The 23,117-nt window shown below is 26.5% G+C and overlaps 13 protein-coding genes across 13 annotated transcripts; 10 read left to right on the top strand and 3 right to left on the bottom strand. All coding sequences in view use genetic code 6, as the record gives it.

Moving 5' to 3' along the window:
• Positions 1-889: 889 nt before the first annotated feature.
• Positions 890-2,572, top strand: SS50377_21243 (uncharacterized protein; the record flags this gene model as incomplete). Its single annotated transcript, XM_067905180.1, has 1 exon — positions 890-2,572. The coding sequence occupies one exon, from the start codon at positions 890-892 to the stop codon at positions 2,570-2,572; it is 1,683 nt and encodes a 560-aa protein (XP_067768662.1).
• A 472-nt stretch (positions 2,573-3,044) lies between these two features.
• On the top strand, positions 3,045-3,959 carry SS50377_21242 (TRNA dihydrouridine synthase; the record flags this gene model as incomplete). The annotated part of the gene is made up of 1 exon (XM_067905179.1): positions 3,045-3,959. One exon carries the CDS (start codon positions 3,045-3,047, stop codon positions 3,957-3,959), a length of 915 nt encoding a protein of 304 aa, XP_067768661.1.
• Positions 3,960-3,968: 9 nt separating this feature from the next.
• Positions 3,969-4,922, bottom strand: SS50377_21241 (uncharacterized protein; the record flags this gene model as incomplete). The annotated part of the gene is made up of 1 exon (XM_067905178.1): positions 3,969-4,922. The coding sequence occupies one exon, from the start codon at positions 4,920-4,922 to the stop codon at positions 3,969-3,971; it is 954 nt and encodes a 317-aa protein (XP_067768660.1).
• A 114-nt stretch (positions 4,923-5,036) lies between these two features.
• Positions 5,037-10,979, top strand: SS50377_21240 (uncharacterized protein; the record flags this gene model as incomplete). The annotated part of the gene is made up of 1 exon (XM_067905177.1): positions 5,037-10,979. One exon carries the CDS (start codon positions 5,037-5,039, stop codon positions 10,977-10,979), a length of 5,943 nt encoding a protein of 1,980 aa, XP_067768659.1.
• Positions 10,980-11,018: 39 nt separating this feature from the next.
• Positions 11,019-11,471, top strand: SS50377_21239 (Ubiquitin-conjugating enzyme E2; the record flags this gene model as incomplete). The annotated part of the gene is made up of 1 exon (XM_067905176.1): positions 11,019-11,471. One exon carries the CDS (start codon positions 11,019-11,021, stop codon positions 11,469-11,471), a length of 453 nt encoding a protein of 150 aa, XP_067768658.1.
• A 440-nt stretch (positions 11,472-11,911) lies between these two features.
• On the bottom strand, positions 11,912-12,346 carry SS50377_21238 (uncharacterized protein; the record flags this gene model as incomplete). Its single annotated transcript, XM_067905175.1, has 1 exon — positions 11,912-12,346. The coding sequence occupies one exon, from the start codon at positions 12,344-12,346 to the stop codon at positions 11,912-11,914; it is 435 nt and encodes a 144-aa protein (XP_067768657.1).
• Positions 12,347-12,989: 643 nt separating this feature from the next.
• On the top strand, positions 12,990-14,393 carry SS50377_21237 (uncharacterized protein; the record flags this gene model as incomplete). The annotated part of the gene is made up of 1 exon (XM_067905174.1): positions 12,990-14,393. The coding sequence occupies one exon, from the start codon at positions 12,990-12,992 to the stop codon at positions 14,391-14,393; it is 1,404 nt and encodes a 467-aa protein (XP_067768656.1).
• A 9-nt stretch (positions 14,394-14,402) lies between these two features.
• Positions 14,403-14,828, bottom strand: SS50377_21236 (Calmodulin; the record flags this gene model as incomplete). Its single annotated transcript, XM_067905173.1, has 1 exon — positions 14,403-14,828. One exon carries the CDS (start codon positions 14,826-14,828, stop codon positions 14,403-14,405), a length of 426 nt encoding a protein of 141 aa, XP_067768655.1.
• A 102-nt stretch (positions 14,829-14,930) lies between these two features.
• On the top strand, positions 14,931-17,255 carry SS50377_21235 (uncharacterized protein; the record flags this gene model as incomplete). The annotated part of the gene is made up of 1 exon (XM_067905172.1): positions 14,931-17,255. The coding sequence occupies one exon, from the start codon at positions 14,931-14,933 to the stop codon at positions 17,253-17,255; it is 2,325 nt and encodes a 774-aa protein (XP_067768654.1).
• Positions 17,256-17,294: 39 nt separating this feature from the next.
• SS50377_21234 (Transmembrane domain-containing protein) lies at positions 17,295-17,558 on the top strand (the record flags this gene model as incomplete). Its single annotated transcript, XM_067905171.1, has 1 exon — positions 17,295-17,558. The coding sequence occupies one exon, from the start codon at positions 17,295-17,297 to the stop codon at positions 17,556-17,558; it is 264 nt and encodes an 87-aa protein (XP_067768653.1).
• A 34-nt stretch (positions 17,559-17,592) lies between these two features.
• Positions 17,593-17,985, top strand: SS50377_21233 (uncharacterized protein; the record flags this gene model as incomplete). Its single annotated transcript, XM_067905170.1, has 1 exon — positions 17,593-17,985. The coding sequence occupies one exon, from the start codon at positions 17,593-17,595 to the stop codon at positions 17,983-17,985; it is 393 nt and encodes a 130-aa protein (XP_067768652.1).
• A 41-nt stretch (positions 17,986-18,026) lies between these two features.
• On the top strand, positions 18,027-18,656 carry SS50377_21232 (uncharacterized protein; the record flags this gene model as incomplete). The annotated part of the gene is made up of 1 exon (XM_067905169.1): positions 18,027-18,656. The coding sequence occupies one exon, from the start codon at positions 18,027-18,029 to the stop codon at positions 18,654-18,656; it is 630 nt and encodes a 209-aa protein (XP_067768651.1).
• Positions 18,657-18,682: 26 nt separating this feature from the next.
• On the top strand, positions 18,683-23,104 carry SS50377_21231 (uncharacterized protein; the record flags this gene model as incomplete). Its single annotated transcript, XM_067905168.1, has 1 exon — positions 18,683-23,104. The coding sequence occupies one exon, from the start codon at positions 18,683-18,685 to the stop codon at positions 23,102-23,104; it is 4,422 nt and encodes a 1,473-aa protein (XP_067768650.1).
• Positions 23,105-23,117: the final 13 nt, after the last annotated feature.

The raw sequence follows: 23,117 nt of genomic DNA, 5'->3' as shown, positions 1-23,117 counted from the left end.
GTTTCTGTCAGTTCTATCCTATTTATTCACTAATTATTTACATATTAGGCTTAAAAATAACTATTAAAGAATTAATTTCCTCCATAAAATAGTTTACTGTTATTGTTAATTTTTGGATATCAATAATTCTCTTTCAATTTTTTGAAAATATTTTTACTGCATATTAAAAAGTAGCATTTTATGGCGAATTAAAATTAATATTATTTATCCTGATGATTTACAATTAATAGTTTAAAAACTTTATTAACTGTAATTCTTTATAAATAAAACTAACTGAATTTGTTAAGCAATATAATACTAGTACCCCTTAGTAATAATTTTATAAATATTATAATTATTCTAATAAAATTATAATAGAAGCATTCTAAAATTTTTAATTCTGGAACTAGAATTCTTTATAGTTAACAGGAAGAACTAGAATAAATAAGTTTCTCTGGAATATAAAATAATTTTTTTATAAAAAACAGGTTTAATAGCTAACTATAGTCAATTAGCAAAATCTACATAAAGAATCCTCTTAATTGATTGAAGGTTTTGAAGAATAGTAGTAAAATACGTAAATAGAAGATTTCAGGATATTAAATGATTCCTTATCTGAAGATTTACCTGAGGTTTAGCTTTTAAATGAGTGATTTTATATATATTTTATTTTTATAATTTTAGATTTACTATAAATTTTAAATATTAATAACTTATCGAGATACATGGACACGTATACCAACTGAAGAGATTCAACTTGTCACAGTTTTAGCCGAAGCCGAGGAACTAGGTGTTCCAGTCCATTTTCAAGGTTACCCAGGCGCTTCAACTAGCGAGACCTGAATTTCTGTGCGAGCTGGAGATCACCTTAATATCTGTGGACCTGCAATCGGCTTGCAGAGTCAAGCGCATGCTCCCTTCATCGTGTTATTTAAGCAATGACACACTCATGGTGGCTTCGGAATAACTTTTACAGTCAATTGATCTGAGAACAGCGGCAGTCACGTCTTTTGAGATTTCTGTGAATATCCCCTGTATCTTATCGAACAACCTCATGGCTGACCTAAATGGTGGAACGATAAATATCTACCACCTAACAAATCAGACCTCGCGGTACATGCAGTCTATCCAACAACCAGAGGATATTCACTAATGCGGCGACGGACTTTACGTGAGCTCCAATGGAGTCCTGTGCTTAGAGAGCAATGAGCGCCTGGTTTTTGACCTTAACCAAATCATCATATCCCATGTCACGCAGGGAATATCCCTAGACTATATCCTATCCAGTTTCGCTCTAGTAAACGGGGAACTCATTGATAAAGACTACATGGTGCTCTCCGCAGTTAGTAACCAGCTTGTTGAGCTGTCCCTCAAGTAAGTGTTAGATATTTTGCACAAAAAACTAGCGCAAGAGCTGAGCTAGGCAGCGTACAGCATGATTGTAGTAATTTTGTAGTCCATCGCGGCGAATATTACTACAACCGATCTTGAGATCCTGGTGAGTACTGTGCGTGATATCTTTACATTCGATGCATTTTATCGCGTTAGATTACTGTAGGATATCCAACGCAGGCTCTTGGATATTATGCTATAGGCATTCCATGCGGATTCCATGTAGAATGCTAAGATAGTGAGAGATATGCTTAGGTACCTGACAGATCTCTGTGTTTCTGAGATTGAAAAGTAGTACCACAGCATCTCTTCGGTTGTAGATGATAATTCTGGTAAGATAGAACTAATTATGTGCACAGATGAATTGTTATCTGACGACAACATCTTCACCCACACTCTGGTTGGATGCTTAGCACTTATTCGCTAACAATGTTCTAGTGTCGACGTACAAGAGTTACCTGTACATCCATGGGCAGCTCTATTGACCAGTCAATATTTCTCAAACCAAATCACTTTCTAGAAAGGGATGACATGTTTTGAACCAATAGCCGATATAGTAGAACAAGAAACAGCGGAACAGTGGGTAGAGGTGTACAGTAGGGGATAAACATGTGCCAATATACCAGGCAGATTTTTCAGTGACCTATTGACAATAATGTCAAACTCTGATATGCTATCTCAGACGCGCTACCAGTTACTCTTCTTCCTTATATTTTGTCAGGTGGAATCAACAGTGCAGGAGCGCTACTTGCCACAGGCATTGGAAGTCATGGATGCCTGCAAGTTTCAGCACTAGATCGTGGAGTTGATGGTGAGGTATGGGACTGCCCTCCAGCTGAGCGAATATGCGCTCTCCAAAGGCCTCTTCTTTTCGGCAATTTGCATCACTACCACCAGCTGCCAAGACCTCAACGTGCTCTAGAGGGAGCTAGGAGGTGTGCTAGACCGGGCCGGGCTGGACCACCTCTCCTATGCGCAGCTCGAGCAGCATCTGGGGAGGGAGTGGGTACAGCAAGTGCTGGGGTTACTGGTCGCCAGGTTTGCAGACGCCATGGAACAATTCAAGGCCGCCTTCCTGTGCCAGAGGGGTTTTGTGTACCACGCGGTGCGGTACGCAGTGCTGCATGACGTTTCCACCTCAGCGGTGGTGCAGCACATGCACCTCAGCGGCCCGGAGCTCCTCGCGATGTGGAGCGAGTGATTGCGAACCCAGTCAATGGACGCCCTTTCCAACATTCAGATGCAGCTGACCATCCTACAGAGCGCTCTCACGCAGCAGCAGACCACGATACAGGAGCAGTCACTGGCCATCCAGGACCGCGACCAGGAAATTGCACGACTCAACGAGACCGTGGCCAACTACGAAGGCACCAGCCTGGCTTACTTCTCCCCGCCGGAAAAGGACCGTGCGCAAAAGCTCCAGGGCCTGTTCCACGGCGCGTGACAACTTATCTCACTCGAACGGGTTCAGAGGGCCTGAATAAAATTTATAGAAAACAGAATTAGCTGTTTAATGACGTATTATATTCATTACTCTTCTCAAAATACATATATTATAGGTATGATGCATTAAAGAAAGTTTAGAGTTGTCATTATCGATTTAAACAAAAATAGAATTTATCTTAAATTTATATGGTAATATAATAAAATATTAGAAAAGAAGTTATAACAGAATGAGTAATAATATACTCTTTTATTATGCGCCAATGTGTCATTTAACTGGGTTAGCATATCGTTAACTCCTAAGATTTTATCACCCTGGAGTCTTATTTATTACTTAAATGTTTAGTACAGAAGCAATTAATTATAATGATTTATATAAATAATAACTATTGACATCATTTATAGAAATAGATAAGTTATCAACATAGTTGTAAGTAGTATCACCAACTATTGAATCCTTAATTAAAGCACTCCCTTTCATTTCTTAGTTAAATATTTCTGGTATCAATTTAAATTTAGCTTGCCCAGCACAATGCGCTTAAAAAGCGGGCTATGGTGAATATTTCCCTAAAAATTTAATAAAATAGTGTTTATCAGACCTTAAACAAAATTATTTTGGAAAAATTTCAGTTAAAGTTAGATTACCAGAAGATTAGTCAACAGATATTTAATTTTTTGAATAATTTAATAATATAGTGGATACTGTTATTATACATGCTCGACGAAAGAGATTAAGCAATTAAAAGGCCTAGCGAGAGAATACTGATTTTAGTGCTGTAGCTTTAATTTAGTAATAAAACTTTTCATTTAAAATAATAATTAATGGTGGTATTAAATCGAAAGAACACGGAGAGGAATTATGTAACATGCATAATGTCGCCGGTTATATGATTGGTTTAGAATTAGCTAGAAACCCTAGATTAATAACTATAGAAAAGTGGTTTAGTTAGACAAATCCACTATATTATTATATTAATTATTTTTTACAAGCATAACAATAAAATTTACGACCAACAGATAGTAAGACAGAAATTATTAGACATATATAAATGTTGGGTAGTAAAGTTACTAATAAAGAAGATTATGCTAATCTATAGTTATTCTTATTAAAATTAGATAAATTAAGATCGTAAGAATTTTAGTGAAAATAATTATCACACAAATATTTATTTTTCCAGTCTATATAAATATCCATCAGTTTCTTTGCTTCCTAAGCATAATCTGAAAAGCATTAATACATATCCTTAGAGTTCTATAGGTACTTTATCAAAACTTAAAATCATAAGCAAATACCTCCAAACTTCTAGCTTTAATTCTGCTTATATTTCAATTAAAACAGCTACTGTAATGCAACAAAATTTATGAACTGAGATAGTAGCCAAAAACGAACTATCTACGATCTCTCCCTATAAACTTGTAATGACTAATTAAAGTGGATCAGGGTAAACTTATGACGTGTGTTTAAAACTCCATTCTGCAACTTGCTTTAATATTCTTGTAAATGTAGTTGATATAAGTTATGGCTAATTTTTAAGAGTAAATTCTTAATTTTTAGTTAGAATTGATTTGGCAAATTCTATAGTACTATGCAAAGTATCATTTGTTTTAAAAATATATTATTAAGGCAAATTAATTTAAATAGATCCAGTTGGGCCAGCTTTTAATGCAGCATCTAAAGCTTTATATGCTAAATAAGAGCTATGAATATTCTAATCAACAGTATGGTAAAAGTATGGATTTAAAAAAAGTGGAAGTCTGTTATCTCTTGGCTTTGTAAAATCAGACTATTAAATTAACAGATATGGGTTAGCAATAGGTTGAGGTTCTTTCTTTAAAAATTTAGAAAGTATATTTTTAATATGTGAAGAAGGTTTGAGAAGCTATATCTATATAAGTGGCTTGAGATTAAACTTCAAAGAAGGAATAAACTAAAGTAATGGCTGAAACTTTTTAAGAGGTATCACATTATAATGTTTACAAATAAATGCATATATTGATGGGTTTGTGACGAATATAATATTATGGTCATTATTATTTATTGTAGGAATAATAGACTTAATAGCTGAAATATTTCCCGATTCAATAAGGTACGTTAATGTTTCAATCATTCTTATTTATGAGATTATTTTATATATAATAACGTTATTTCTAATTATTTCTACCAAATTTCATATTTATAATTATATATTAATATAATAGAATTTTCAATAAAAATTTCTAAAATGTCAAATTCGGCTTTGAAAGATTTATTGGCTAAAACGATTGAAGAAAGAGATACAACAGTATCCAATTATTAAAGTATATAAAATACTATATTTGAGAAGGAGATAAAAATATAAGAATAAGAAAATAGAAACTCTGACTTATTAAAACGAATTACTATATTAGAAAATGATAAGTAATAATTATAGTCAACTTCTCCTAGTTATTAACAAGAAATATAATTGTTAACTAACTAGCTTAAGAAACTATAGACGTAAAATGAAATTTTAAAGTCTGAAAGGCCTAAAATTTCTGATGCTTTTAGACCATCTTTAACTGAGGAAACTTCCATGTATTAATCGAAAACTGATACAGAATTTACACCAGGGCCTGCTGATCTAGATGCATTACGTTATCTTTAAGAGTAAAAAATTGTGGTTGAATAAGATTTATTAAATTGTAAATAAGAACTTCAATTGCTTTAGTAAAAATATGAAGTTATTTATTAAGAAAAAGTATAGGCGAATATACTTATAGATTCATTAAATAAGTAAAATACTGAATTATCGAATATATTGGAGTTAATGGATTAAGATATGGAAGATTAAAATTTGTAATAAAAGAAAATTATTGAATTATCTAATAGTAATCAGGCGTGTGGTAAAGAATTGACTTTGGAAAAAGCCAAATATAATTAAGTGAATTAGGAAAAATTAAAGGTTACAGGTTAATTAGAACAAATTAAAAATCAACTAGATAAAAAATGTCATTAGTTTAATTGCTTAGAAGAAGCATATTTCGAGTTGGATAAAGAGCAATAATATTTGTAAGTGTAAACTAATAAAAATTTAGAACATATCAAAGAATTGGAGGAGTTTTCATAAAAAACTAAAGATAGTTTACTCTAAAGTACTACATAAATATCTTTGTTGAGAGAGTAAAATGAAAATTACTTATAAGATATTAAAGATTCACTTATTAATGCATCTGTTAATTCTGGAAAGGATGAATAATCAAAGTATATAGATTAGATTAATACACTGAAAGAGCAAAATCTATCAAAATAGTAATTAATTAATGATCTTAAAGAATAATTAGCTACTATTTTATAGTAAGGAAACATTAAGTAGGAGAACTTAGAGAAACTAAAAGAGCAATAAGCTATAATATAAGATTTGCAGTACTAAGTATAAGAATTACACAATAAACGTTAAGAATATACACCTGATCCTATGGATACACAAAAGATAACACTAAATTAAAGTCAGCAAACATAAATATTGCCTTAGTAAAATTTATTAGTAGTTCATGGATAAAAAACTATTCCTTTAGATTTTGAATCGTTGATAAACTCATGTTTCAGTAATAATTTTAATTAGTAAAGTCATTAGATTATTTTTAAAATTAAAGAATTATAAGATAAAATATAAATGTTATCTAATAAAATTAAATCAATAGATTAGTAATAACATCAATTGGTTATAGATAATTCAATTTTATCATAGGAACTAAACGACTAACTTATTAATTAAAATGCTACAAAATAGTTCTTAGCGGATTAAGTTTAAGATCTTAAGCATTCACTGCTTACTTTAACACAAACGAATATATAAGTTGATTAAGCATTGTTACCTGAAGTCTCAATAATTACAGATTAATCAATGGATATGATCTTGTAAGATTTTGCAGTAGTAAGTACTAATTTTAAGTAATTATTACAGTCTAACAATAGTTAAAATAATTAGTAATATGATGAAATATTGGCAACATCACTGAAACTAAGTTCATAGAAGAATGATATTTCTAGTGAAAATGAGAAACTAAAATAAGAATTACACACAAGTATTTCTGCTATTTAGTAGCTAGCTATTGAAAAAGAGAAGATTAGTTTATAAAATAAATCATTATAAACTGAAAATTCTTAGCTATTAGAGGATATTAAAAAATTATCAGATTCATGTTTGTAAATGGATGGGGTGCTATCCAGTGTACGAATGACATAAAATAGCTTATAATAAGATGATATTGATGAGTGTAATAAAGTAAATTAGGCTTTAATTTTAGAAAATAAGTAGTTAAAAATTGTTGTAGATAATAAGTAAAACGCTATAGAAGGCTATGAATCACAAATTTAACATGCATAATAATAAATTTCAACAGTTTTGTAAGATCAGACTGAATTAAAATAGTTAAAAGTTGATTTAGATTATAACAATTCTAATTTATTAAAGTAAGTTTAGTAATTTTGTTAATCTTAGTTAGACATGTGTTAAGTTTTAAATTAAATTAAACTTTCTTATCCAGCGTAAAAATTCATTACAATAAGTAATAAAATTAACGAGCTTGATTTAAAGATTTAAAATAATTTAACATCATCTGTAAGTAAATAAGATTAACTTTAACAACTTTTATAAATCACTCTCTTATAATTAGAGAAGCAATCCAATATATCTGCAACTAAATATAATGATGATGCTTATAATCAGATTTTAGTACAATAAAGGCAAGCTAATTAGAAATTAGATAATCTTAATAAAGATATATAAAATATTATTAATAAAGATACTACCGCCGGTGTTAATGCAGAGACAGATTGTGACTTATAATAAATGCTCAGTAGTTATTAGGATGTTTAAGTCGAGAAAGAAAATATTATCACTTTACTTAATAATAAATTGGAAGAAAAACTATAATAGGTATAATTATTAGAATCGGAATTAAACATTTGCTAGTAAAAGCTAATGAAATAGGTTAAGGATATAGAAATTAAAGATTTAAATTTAGGAACAAATTAATATTAATCATAAATGTGCTAAATCTCTACATTATAAGATAACTATGATAAATTATCTATACTTTACATTTAATCACAAGAGTAATTAGCGAAATAGATAAAAGATAATTAACAAAAAAATATAATAGCACTAAAGTAAAATGATAATATTATTGAAGAAATTAAGTCCCAATATTTATTACGTATTGAAAATTTAAATAAGCAGGTATCAGATTTATTTGAATAAAATTCCTTACTCACATAATAAAATCTTGTTATTAAAAATTAACCCTAGAAAGATGTTGCGTAATAAAATATATATAAGTAAAATCTAGAAGAAGTAGAAAATTTGACTTAAATTAAAATTAATTAATTAAGTTAAAAATTTAATGAGTCTTAAATCTAAGTTTCGGAACTGTAATAATAATTATTACTAAAGGATGCTAATTAGACTACATTTAGTATTATGGATTAATAAAAATAAATAGATAGAATAAAGTAATAATATAATTAAGTTATTGATGATTTGAACACATAAATCACTACATAAACATTACTTAATTAATCGCTATTATCAAAAATTAAGCTACTAAATTAAGAAATACTTACTCTGAAAAATACCTAGTCTGAATTAGAATAATAAAATAAATCATGTACATAAAAATATGAATAACTTTATGCAAATAATCAAAATAATTCGTTAACATAGAAATTATAAGAAAACATAGAAAATTTAGAAAATTAAGTAATAGTATTGAAAAATTTTTAAACTCAAGAAGTCTAGGAATAAACTTAAGTCGTCTGCTCATAGAAACATTAATAGGACATAGATAATTTATAATAATAATTAGAACATTAATAGCAGTTAACAGAATCAGAGAGCAAACACTATGAAGAGTATTAGGCTAATACTAACGAACTTAAGAAACAAATCCAAAATTTATAAATACAAGTCTCTAATAAAAATAATGCATCTACTGAATATTAAGATTAATTATTTATTAAAGACTAAGCCATTTTAGAATTAAAACGATAGATATTAAATTTATAATCAGAAATTAACTAGAGATAATAGTAAGATAAGTAGTAGTTATAAGGATCTAAGTCAATTTCATTATGTTCTACTATGTAAGATTCGCTAATAAAGCCTTAGCACTAAGATAATTTAAGTATACTTTAGTAAGAAAAATAACTAATATAATAGAATAATAATTAAGTTAAGTCTTCTAATAATTTAATAAAGTTATCTGGATAGAATTAAGAATCTTATGAAAATATTATTGAAAATTAAAAAGAATTGCTTAATTCTTAGAATTTATAGATTTAATAAATGTCTAAAATTAATTCTAATCTTTAGCAGTAATTAATAGATTAATAAATAAGTACTGTCAATACTTAAAATAAGTATTAAGGTAATCTTAAATCTAATGAAGAATTATTGAGTATCACAAGCAATCTGAAATAATTAGTAGAAGATATTTAATGTTAAAATGGAAAAGATATTAAATAAGTAGATGCAAGTTTTGAATAATAGTTTAATAATTCACAAAATTTAACCTCTAAGATTTAGGAAATAGTTGATTCATTAAGTTGCTACGATATTAAATAATAATCATTACTCAAATTAAACTAAGAATAATTATAAATCATGATAAATATTTAAGAATCATAATAGCGTAATTTAAGCAATTATAGGCTATTATCAGATAAATTAAATGAAATTACAGTGAATTCATCATGTGAAAATGAAGCTAGTAACGATCAAATAATTATTCAATAATACTAATAGATCACATTATTACTCAAATAAGCTTTAAATGATAATAATTAACAAATGATTCTTTTATAATAAGTTCTCGTTGCTTTTACTAGCTTAGATCAATCTGAAACTTTTAAATAGATTTAATAATAAACTCAGGCTATTTTTGAATCAGTAATAAAATTCAAAAACAATACTAATAACATAAGTTCCTAGGAATAATAATAACACCTTTGCTGTAGTTAAAATTTAGTAAGTCAACTAAATTAAATTTATGATTTTGTTACCTAAATAGATATGAAAACTATCCATCATAAATTAAACATAGTTACCGAAAAAGTGTAAATTTTATCACCGAAATCAGAGTATCTTTCATAATTTAAGTCATTAGAATAAAGTATAATATTAATTTTAGATAATTTTGGTAAATTTGATATTTAAAGTTAATTAGGATAGAAGATAGAGGAATTAAAGGTATTTTTATAAGGTTATATGGACTAATTATCATCAAAATAATAATCTTAAAGGTCGTTAACTCCATAGTCATTCTAGTCTACTTAAAATAACTAATCTCCTGATCATATATCTCCAAACAAAAAATCAGTATCATTTTAATTATTAAATGAACAAAACTTCACTCCATAATAAATAGATTCTAAATCTCCAAAATTATAGTAATTTGATATTTATAACTATCCATAATAGATGAGTCACTAATAAATGTCTTTGTCTGATAATAATGAAATTAATCATCTTAAAGTAAAAGTAGAGCTTCTAGAAACTTAATTACAGTAATTTAAGTTAGCCAACTCTGCAATTTAAAATGAAGAGTATTTATAAAGATAGGTAGCAAGATATGAATTAGATCTTAAAAATACTTTAGAAGAATATGATATGTGTAAGCGATAAATAATTGAACTCAAAAATCATATTGAAGTTTAAGATCTTACTATTAAAGAGCAAAAAACGGAAATTGAAGATCTTTAAAATGTTAGAAATAAATATGATAGGCTATCATAAACAAAAGATTTACAAGATGAGTAATTAGCTAATTTACGATAGGTATTTTCTGAACTCAGAAATTTAATTAGGAGTCATTTTGGAGGACATAATGAAGATTCTGAATTGATAAATTAAGTGGAAAATTTATTATCCGTTAAAAGGAAATTTATGGATCTGGAAAAAGAAATGATTGATTTAAAAGCATAATTAGCAGCTAGTGAAGAGTAACGTAAGAGCTTTAGAAAACGAGCAAGAGAAGAACGAAACTTTAAAGAAAGATCTGAGCAACATGTGCATTAATTAGAGCATAAAGTTGATAAATAACAATAGTAATTAACTAAATATCGGGCGGACATATAGGAAATTAGGTAATATGCATAAGAATATGCGAGTGCTGTATAAGCTGAACTCAAAAGCAGACTTCTTTGAAAGTGATTGTTTGGTTTACTATGTTTACTAACTTTAAAAATGATCAATAGATTAACTAATGAATATAAATAATCATTAAAAAAAGATCATGAGCGTTTAAAGCTAGGTATTTAACTTCATCCTAAAATTGAAGGTCAATTATAGTCATGGAATCTGTTAATAAAATTTAATTAAAGAGATTCATTTTATTATAATTAATAATATACAATATCAATGAATATACCAAAAGACTACCCTTTATAATCACCATATTGCCATGTTAAGAATAAAATATTTCATCCTAATATATCGATTTAAGGTGAAATTTGTCTTAATATTTTAAAAGAAGACTGGTAAATTAGCTTTAACTTATTTTCTGTAGCTATTAGTTTGTTAGCATTAATAAATACACCAAATACAGATTCTCCTCTAAATCTAGATGCAGGAAACATATTTAGATCTAACGATAAACTAGCCTATAAAAGTATGGTTAACTATTTTTACTATGAGTGATATCTGTCAAGTATTTCACTATCATCTATAAATTTTACTTGAACTCTCTTTTATACACAATTTAATAAAAGATAAAGGTACATATGGAAACTATGATTTAAGATTCTACATCAGTTGGTTTTCATCCATTGAGTTTTATTATTATGTTTATTAGTCTATAATTTTTTTAATTGTGCTCTCACTAAAATAGACTAAACACTAACTCTTAAACCAATCATTTAATTATTAAGATGTAAAATCAATCTATTGCTATATCCTCTTTCTAGAACGTTATTTCATCAAATCAAATTTAAACAAGATATACGGTTTTTCCATCCACAGCCCCACAACATCTATTACACGAATATGACGCCTAAGCTCAATTCCAATTAAATAATACAGTAAATCGCTCTACGTTTTAATAAAACTAAGCATTCAAGCCATGTTTTGGGATGTAAATTTCACTCACTATTATATAGCGAATATGCACTATTATATTGAGCTTGGTCTACGAATGTCTGGTAACCAACAATTTTACAAAACTCTCGCTCTAAAATCTGATAATTTTTGTACATACACTTACTCTTCTTTAACACAAAATCGTCATCCACAAGTTTACAAGCAATCACCAGTGATACCAAAACTGCCGATTTGCAGTTCCCGTGTTGTAATGGTACTCGCACCCTGAAACGTTGTAACTCCTCAATTGCCGCCACGTATGCCTCTGGAATCACCGGAACGCTAAATGCGATCGTTTATAGCATCTGATGGACTTGAAAATGGTCAAAACGCGGTTGGTTTGGCTGGTCTAGGAGCGATTTGACTGGTATTTTTGAAGCGTCCTAGGACAGAAAAAGACATATCGTGCGTGCCAGCTTGTGTGTCGTTTTCAGCATTATTATGGGTTTGAAGGGTGTAGGGAATATAAATAGAATGTAACAAATTATAAGGAGTGGGATTATGTAAATGAAATTCAAATAAATCTGTTATGATATATTTTTCGGATGAACTAGCTAGCTTTAATCTTTTATTTTTCGAAGTATACGTTTTAATTTCTAGGAAATTGTAAATATGGATTGGTACTTGAAATTGGAAAATTAACCAGAAATTATTAATTGGCGCTAAGAATTTCATAGACGTTAAAAGAATAATTTGCTTTAATTTGTAATAATGGGTACAAGTTTCATTATAATTCTAATAATTTCACGAAATATGTTTTAAAGTAGTAAAGATAGTCATAAGTAGTAAAAATAAAAAACTTTAAGAAAATGAAAAAAAATTAATTTCCATTTAGTTTGAACAATAATTGATTTTAAAATTAGTCTAGGTCTTTATGTCAATTCTTACAATTCACGAACGTTAATAAATATAAAAAAATATAAGTAGATATAAGTAGATATGTACTGTTAATCCATTAACTTTTTAGTTTTCAAAGTATTCAATTATATATGAATATTATAAATACAATAAATATTTGATGCATAGTTGATAACATTATATTATGAATAGACGAATATAATATCTTGCATAATTTTAAAAATGAATTATGAATTACAAAATATCATTGATGATTAGTAAGATTAAATACACGTTATGAAGTAAGCTTTAGAAAAATATTCACAGTTATTCAAAAGCAAGAAAGGTGTTTCTTAAGAAAATTAAGAATTACTACATAAAAATACACTTCTAGTGTCTGAAATTGAATCTCTTCGAAAATATAAGCAATTATCAGAAGATTTAGCAGCAAGAATTTAAGAGTATTAGATTAAAGAATAGTAGATGGAGAAAGAGATAAACATGGTAACTTTATAAAAATCTGAAACATAAGAATCTATGAAATTGGCAAATAAAACTATTGATAGACTACAATTATAAGTTCAATAGCTTTAAAAATAGCTGTATCAATGGTAGTGTCAGAATGATCCGTAAAATGTAAGAAATGTTTTAAGTGTTTTAGATAATTATATAAAAGATGAAAGTATTTTTGTAACGAGTTAGGCAAATTAATAATAATTTTTATTAAGTAATTAATAATTTGCTAATATTTCTTATCAAAACCTAAATACATCTACAGAAAGTCAATATAATGTTAATTGCCAGCCATACGCTAGGTAAACTTCAAATGAGTAAGAGCATAAAAGTTATTATGAATAAATTCATCCAACTATTGTTCAAAGTAAAAATAGTAATTTTACATAAAATATGAATAGTTAGCGATAATAAATTGAATATGATACTCAAATACCATAACAATTATATAGCACTCCAATAAAGGATTAATAATAAATATAGTACACCAATAATTCTATTAGCTAGTAAGAATAAAATAACTGCATATAAATAGTGTAGTAAGAAAATTATCCTGAGTATCCAATCTTATCAATGCCTTCGTAGTAAAGCAGATAATCGAAAAATAAAACAATAAAAGAGAAAATAGATTCAAATATTTTATAAATATAAGGCTAAACTACATCTATAGCAAAAGAGTAAATCTGTACCACTAACGATAAGGAAATCCCATTACATGTTAAAGAAGAATAGGCGATGACAGATTTAAATGAAACATCACCATTTGTTGAGGTAGGTAAGAAAACTGTGAATAGCATATAATAGGATCATTTATTATCACCTTAATATTCAATAAGTATTACTAATAGCACTATTCATTAATCTCAATTAGATTAATTAAAAAACAGTAATGCATCTCCATCAACAAAATAAAAAAATATGGTATAGATGTATACATCAAAGGGAGAAAAAGATGTTAACTCTATATATGAGAATTCAATTGATAATTAATTAGTAGAATGTTCTGATGATGCGCTAGTTTAATAAAATTAATTTCTAAAGGAAGATTTATACTTTGCCAAGACAACAATTAACTAACTTACTTGTGAAGAAACTGATATTATATTCGCCTCGTTACCAAGTATTTAAGAGTGATATATGTATTCATTCACATAATTTATTAAAGAGATTTTAAAATTAGGCATAATTAAGCTAATTTCCACTTCCTAATTCTTCAATTATTATAGTAATCTCTTATTTTTAAACTAACATTCCTAATTAAATAAATAATTAAGTCAATTCATCCACATTCAATCTCATACTATGATCAATATCAGCAGCATAAAATAAAAGTGATTTAAAGTCAGATAAGTTGCAATTAACGACAACAAATATCATATGTTCAAATTCTGCCCTAGTTAAGTATTAATTTAAATCTTAATCAAATAAATTAAATACAGTTTCAAATTATTCATCTTAAATTTATATATCCAATTAATGAAACATCTATTAAATTTCAATTTTTGATAACTAGTTATCATTATTAGAATCAAATTTATCAAATAATTATTTAATCTGATCTCTCGACATTATTAAAATTCAATTAAATAATCCTACTTAATATATTATTAAAGTATTTTTCATAATAGTTTTAATTTTTTATTATATACTATAAGATAATTTTAACATAAAATGAATTATGATTAACATGAATTTGCCATTTAATCTTCATTTTATGGATCACATTCAAAATAGCTTAGTCATAAGACAATATTAAACTCAATATAAATGTTTGAGAATGCAATTGAGTATTTTTTTCATACAATAGAATTGAAATTTAATTCTCGATAGCTATTTGTTCTTTTTGAAAAAGAGTTAAATTGTGAAGTAGCAACGGATCATTTAACATCTAAGAATATTTTTCCAATTTATTCTAACTTCTTTCATGAATCAAAGAAAAATCTCATAGCAATTTAGAATGCATAAGTTGTTTATTAATTAGAAAAAACATTCTACGAATTAATTTAACATGAGTTATAATTACGCCTCTAGGCTGAGTTTAAATTAAACTAAGAGAGTATTAAGGCTAAATAATATTTTAATCAAGTTAATTCTCTTACTGAGACAAATCAAATGCTTTTAGTATAGTTAGCTGAAATGAAGGCATTATATTAAAAGTTTGAGCAAATGACAAAAGAATAGTTTAACCTTAAGTTAAAAATTGGTAAAATGTATAGACCAGATTTTTGGGATGTAAATATGCTAGATAGAAATAGTCAAGGAGGAAACAACTTAAATTTAAATCAAGACACTTTAATATCCTAGTTAAGAAAATAAATTTTATAATTATAAAATGAAAAAGAAGAACTATAAAGAAAATTAGATTATTATTTAACATAAATATTAGAAATACCAGGATATCAAAAGTTAATTTAATAACTTAAAGACGAAATTGAGCGACTATTGAGAATTATTTCTGAATTTTCAAATTAAAACAACACTGTATGTGGAGAAATGTAATAATAAATTGATTAGTTAACATTGTTAAATGATTAACTACGATCAGAGGTAGAACGGCTTAAGGGTTTTGAAGATGAGTATTGGAAACTTAAAGCGTTATATGATGCATTGCTGAAAAAGTATTAAGATCAGTTAGCGGAACTTCAGAGGTAAATTGATTCATTGAATGCTTAAATTTAGTTATTAACTACTGAAAATGATAGGCTGACACAAGAAAACTAAGATTTGATAAATAGAAATAAATATTTAAAAGAATAAAATGATAAATTATCTGCAATAAACGAATAATTAATAAAAGATAATGAACTTCTCAAAGAAGAATTAATAATAAATCAAAGAAAAAGCGGGAAATCTTAAAATATATCACGTGGGTTACGAATGGATGAAGTATCAGATATTTAAAGAATTAAAAATAGAATTAACGAGCGTTTACATTAAGATCAAGAATTAGCATTAGTCGTTGATTTAATTGATCATTGCCGTAAATATTAGAAAGTTATATAAAGTCTTACAGGTTTAGAAGTATCTTTAGAAGATACTTAAATGAGGTAAATGATGAGAAGAATGATATCTGAAGATAATATATCTGAGGATGTGCTGGTATCCATATCTAAATTAAAAATCCCAGATATAGTTATTAAAAAAGCAATATATCTCTATAAGAATAGACCAGATTTTAAATCTAGTGGATAACAATGCTAAATACTAATGGCAGGTTAACCAGGTGTTATAATAAACGATTAGATACATAATAATAGTACATACGAGGATAATTCTTTCAGAAAAAGCAATAGTAATCATAAGGATGTTCAGCGTTCTTCATTATTAACCTCATAGTTAACCTCATTATCTACGAAATCTCCATTATCAAAAGAAGCCATCAGTAAACATTAACTTTTAAATGACTTAGATCACGCATAATCATTGATAGAAAATGCTAGACAATATGCACTACAGTCTTTAGATAAATATCAAGATGCTTCTGTATAGACAGAATAAGTAGATTTCTATGAAGGGGAAAGAAAAGCTAGAGCATCCAGAGCTTTTAATATCGCAAGAAAATATTTAAAAATGAGTAAATTTACTCTTAAATATGCCGAACGAGATAATAATTGGGATATACCAGAAGTTTTTAAACGGTTATATAACGCGGCAGCTGAGATAAAAGAACGGCGCAGATTATTGGCGGAAGAAATATATTTACAAGAAAGTAGAATTTTAGATAGAACAATTTAAAAGGATTATAGAGGTGGAATGAATATTGATAGTATATTATTGGGATAAAGTTTACTGAAGGTAGAAAAAGGTAACAATGAGACTTAAAAAAGTTAAGTGCTATATGATTTGCCAGCTAGTGGACAAAAATTCTAGAAAAAAGGAGTTTATGGTACAAAGACCACTGGATCAGGGGACTTAAAGGATACTGAACTCATGACAGCAATTTTTGGTGGCACACGTGAAAAGACATTTAATATGACATTACGTGATAGTAAATGATATTTTATAATACTTAATTTTACCTTTTCTTTAATTTAAATGGACATTGAGGTTTAAGAACAAAAATTGTATAAGAGAAGAGTTTTTCTATCTATTATTGCTGGTATGTTATTAGGAGTGTTTAGTACTAATAATTACTTATTTTCGATTGTTTTACCAATAATATTATTATTGCCAGTTCGTGCATGCGTATCAAAAGTTGATATGCCAACTCCAATCCTCATAAAAACAGCTTTATTTGAATCCATAGCTGTTTTCTATTTAGGGTGGTTTATGACGCCAATTTTTTTGTTAAAAGAATGAATTGTTATTATATAATTTTAGTTATATTTCAATAATGGAAAGTTCATCTTTCCTAGAAGATAGTATTATTTCAGAGAAGTAAAGCTTATTTAAGCGTTTAAAAATTAGAAAATAAAAATCTAAAAAGATAATCAACATATCAATTCCTGCTAAATTAGATCGTTTAGAATTTACTTCATCTAATATTATGATGAAGTTAAAAGTATATTTATTTCCTAGTTTATCCAACATTATCATCAACTAGATTATTACTATTGATATCCACGAGCCAATGTCAAATATATTCTTCTATTTGAACCTTTTTGATATTTAACTAATTAATATCAGTTTAAATGTCACGATAAATTAATAATCAGTATAATCATTTAGTGAAAGTAACATAACTAAAAATTGTTGTTTTTATGCTAAGAAAATTAAAACATAATGATTTATTTTATTTATTATATATTATTAAGTAAGTGAGATTAAATGGCAGAAGACTAAGATCTTACATGGATGTAGTAAGAAGCTTAACGTTTAAGACTTTATGATCAATCATTAGAAATTATTGAAGAATTTAAATAGATAGAGCAGGATATATTTTTCACATTATAATATTAGAAATAGTAGTTCCCATTGCTTCCGACTATGGAAGAATCGTTATTTATTTCTCCTTTTGAGATGAAATTAGAGGAGTGTTGTGCTGAAATACCTAAAGCATTAGAACCCCCAGAAGTAGAAATGGAGTAATCATCAGATCAAGTGTATTCTGATGAGAATATAGAGGTGGAAGACGAAAGAAACAATAATCTTTGTTAAGTTAATTAAAATATCTCATATTCTGATGGATTAGCTGAACCAGAAATTTAATCAGCATTAAATGTATTTCTTCAAAATCGATCAGGCAGAGAACTTCATTTACAAACCTAACCTTTTGCTATGTTTGATTTATGGGTTTAAAGCATGAAAGGATAGTTCTACTAAGTAGATGAGAATAGATTAGTTAAATGTAGCTAAGGTTAGACAGGTTAATTGGCAAATTATTTAAACCAAACAGAAAAAATTGGTACAATGATGTTTGAGGATATCAATAAAATAATTTTAAATAACTTGAAGTGATTATATATTATTATTTTTATATTAAAATGACGTAAAATAATAAATATATAAAAAATATAGAGTTAACAAATTAACTTTAGTTAAATCCTCTAAGAAACTATTAAACACCGACATTTGAATCTATATAATTATTTATATAATAAGAAACAGCTGCATCAAACTATCTTAGCTAAATAATATTTATTTAACGTTACGCAAGATATCTAGTTATTAGAAGAGTCTGGTTTCGTTATATTGATTTAAAAGAATTTATAGAGGTATCAATATATGAAAATCTTTATCTTAAGATTTGGAGACATAAAGTTAAAAAAATAAATTAGCGTAAATTTAAATTAGTTGATATTTTTTTAAAAAGATGGAGATTTAATTATGTATATTTACATAATTTAAGAATTAATGAGAGACTTATCAAGCTGAAGAGATTAAGATTATGCTTTCATTATATTAAAACATTAATGTTTAATTTAAAGCTTATGAATCTAAATGCTATATCTTTTTATAGAGGGGTAGAGCATAAAAGAAAGAAAATCTCATTCTAAATTTTGCATTCTACATATGTATGGTAAAAAAATTATAGAGTATTTTATCAAAAAGATGATAAATTAGTTTCCTTTGACCAAGATATTTTTAGATTTTATATTACTAAAGATATAATTTTTTATGCTAATTATTTCGAATAACTAGCTGAATATTTTTTAGAAATTGTCAACAGGATTTCTAATTTTATTAATATAGCAGTATTTTAAAGACCAATTTTTATGCATTTGTTGTAATAATTTTAGGAAGCTAGAAGAAAAAGAAGAGCACGTATGCAACATTTAAAATAAAATAAGGCTTTTCTAGATTGCTTTTATCATTGGAAAGAATGTTCAATTAACAGACGATTCGTTTTATTTAATATTTGGTTTAGTTATAGAAATTTAATATATAAAAATAAGTAAAATGAAGAGGATTTAAAGTATGCAGATAATACAGTTCGCCACTTTTTGCTAAGAAAATATTTAAAATTTTGGGTAGCTTATAAAAATACCATAGTGTTAAGAGATAGTGTGGATTCTGAATTAGTTAAATTATCTTTACCACTTAAATTTTTAATGAATACATTTAATGATTTTATGTTAGGAAATTCTATTATTAAGGACCAATAATATTTTAGATAAGATCAAGTAGTTATGATTGATAATAAGCTAATATATAAAGAGGAGGCTACAAATTTATAAGTCAATTAAAATTTATCTATGCCTGAAAATAGAATTTTTCAGCTAAAGTTTAAATTTTTGACTAGAATAAGAACTCTGCACTCTAAAACTTAATGTTTTTATAGACTTTTTCTTATTTCCTTCATTTATTTGAATTTTACAAGATATAAACTAGCCTTTAAACTACTATAAAAGCGAAAAACCACTTATAATGACTACCTTAAAGTTTAAAACACGTAACATAGTTCTTCATTTAGTGCAGAAAAGTAATGCTATATTAATAAAGATGTAATAAACTTTATTTTTACAATTAGTTTATCAGGTAAAAATACTACATTATAAGAATAACTATTGAAACTTTAACCACTTTTTATTAAAAAATTTGTATATATTATTTTAAGCCTATCAATTAAAGATTTAGTCTTATATTATGATGATATGATGGCATAAAAATATATAAAATAAGAAATTTTATTTTTCTTTAATGTTATGTTAACTGGTAAATTTACTTACTAATTTGTACAAAAGAAGTAAGTTGGTGATCCAGATTAAACTTTTATTAATCGTGTTTAAAAATATAGATATCTTATGAGTAAATTTCCTTAAAAAACATTAACATTCCTTAAAGATTTAGAATGCAGGCATCCATGTTTTTCTCGATTTGACTTTAATTCTCCGTTACCTAAAGCCTTTACTGTTTGTAATGGCCATTAGAACTATAATAACTTTCAAAATAGATTTGATAGTTAAAAAAGAGTGCATGCTAATACATTTATATAGCCGTTTATTAACAATTTAGTAGTTCCTTATTCATAATTTCTAGTTTAATCATTTATAATTAGTGATGTATAGATCCAAAAAGTTGACATGTTTTCTAAAAATAATAGTGCTAAAAATAAAATAGGGTTAATTTATTAGGATGCTGATGCCTTTGAATATACTGATTTAACTGGGAGCGAACATTTGGTAGCAGAAAGATGGTTCAAGTTACATAATGTTACTGATAGCCAAACATAAGATTTTATTATTTCAAAGTTTAAATAATATAAAAAAATGTATGGTGATAAAGCTATTAGCCATCTAGAAAGTTCTATAAAGACTGTAATTCAGTATGCTTAGTCCTAAGATTCCAAGCTAAATTCTAAGTTTAAAAAACTATAAGGTATTAAAATAGAAAAAGAAGATAATTATTTGGATGATATTATTTATGATACTTAAGATTTAGCACGAAAAAATTAGGACAAATTATTAGCTCAACAAGTAAAGTAAAAAGAAAATTAGTTTAATACAGAGCTTAAAGTTATAAAGGACCGTAGACGATAGAAATAAGATTATGGTTTAGCAAAGTAGATAAAAGTATAAATTAAATCTGTTAATATTCGTACTAATTAAATATTAGTTAAAGATTTGTAAGGATTATAAAAAAATATTAAAATATTGAAGTAGAAATAGGATATCGAGAAAATGTAGTAGGAATAATTGGTATTAACATCAACTAATTAAGTGAACAATACTGAAACTATCTAAGGTTAATTAGTTAGTGTTATGTCATAGAAAAATATGTTAAAGTAAAACTAATCTAATAAAAAATGTAAGCAAAAACACTAGTTAACTTCAGGTAATTGTAATTCTAGTTAATCTGATTCATAGTATAATGAACATAATGAAAACTCTATATCCCAGTCTGATGAGGGTATTTACAATGGGAAAGCGAAATCTCTGAAAAAGTATATGTAAAAAGCACTTAAAAATAAAATTAAGCGTTAAAAAATTAACAGAAATAAAAAAAGTAATAGTAAAAAATCAAGTATGAAATTTATATAAGAATAATAAAAGTGTAAATAGTTAAGAAATAGCATAGTATAACCTTTAGATTAAGATGATATAGTCGAGTAAGATACAGAAGCTAAAATTAATAAGGATCGAAACACTTTATATGATATGTTCATGTAAGAAACTACTACTGATTCAGACAGTGACTATTAGTATTATGAAAAATAGCATAATAATTCTTTAAATTATGAAGAATAAATTGGAGAGTAACACATTAATAGCAGTAACTAAGAATAAAATATTAATAATAATTATTAGCACACATTTGAAACTAAATAAAAATTTGATTCTTAAAATCTATATATAGATAAAAAGTAACACTTAAACATTACTTAATAACAATAATAGGATAAATTAACATACGAATAGAATAACAGACCAAAATCATAGCTAGTTTACTCATAAGAATAAATGAAAACTGAGATTACAAAATAGGAGAATATCCATATGCTGAAGATTCTTAAAAAAGCTAGAGATTTAAATGAATTTGCTAAGCAGTTACTAAAGGATTAAGACCTAACATAATTTTCACCTGAAATTTAAAGCATAATTAATAAATTTATATCCAATCCTCTAAATTTTGCTGAGAAATGGCAGTCAGATAAATTAACTTCTTTAGATAAGTCATTTATGTATTTTTTATTTAGCGATATTAACACTACATTAATTACAAATGAAATAAAAGACATAAGCAGTTAAGATTAACAACAATTAATGAAGTTATTTTCCAGAAAATTTAGATAAAGTTTATATGAGTTATTAACTCTGCAAATTATCGGAAAAGAATTTTCTAAAGAGGAACTTAATAATAAAAATATAATATCACCGAAGATTAAATTAGCATTTGATGATATGGTATATTAAACATAAAGTAAATTTCCTATTATTGTTAAAACTAATGATTTTTTTGATAAATATTGTAAACAAATCATGAACTCGGATGTTATAAAGTTAGTAGAAGATAATAGCTACCTTAAACCAAAAAATGCAATTAAATAAATATTTAAAGAAGTATTAATAGATAAAAATTGGCAGCCTTTTATTATTTCGTATATAGAATTTCGGCCCACTAGGTAAATTCCACGAAGATTCATAACATAACAAATTAAACAAATTTAGAAATAAGAAAAATTTCAATTTCCTGAATTTGGGGTTGATAATTCTATTTAGAAATTATTTTCTGTTAATGAAAACATTATATAAGTATAAAAATAGATACCTAAATTACCATGTAAAATATTAAGAAAATAATCACTGAAACCTATATTAAGAAAAGCAAAATAATAAGATGTTATGGGTATGATTGTAACTACGTATGAAAAATCTGCAAGTTAGCGTCCAAGTATATCTATCGCAGATTGGATAATAGAAACAAATTTAGACGAGTTATAAAATTTTTAAGTTTGCACAGATTGAAAATATATAATTA

This window comes from Spironucleus salmonicida, chromosome 1 (assembly GCF_000497125.1).
Source record: "Spironucleus salmonicida strain ATCC 50377 chromosome 1, whole genome shotgun sequence".
Taxonomy (NCBI): domain Eukaryota; phylum Fornicata; order Diplomonadida; family Hexamitidae; genus Spironucleus; species Spironucleus salmonicida.
The sequence above is the reverse complement of the archived record's forward strand: the minus strand, read 5'-3'. Positions and strand labels throughout refer to the sequence as shown.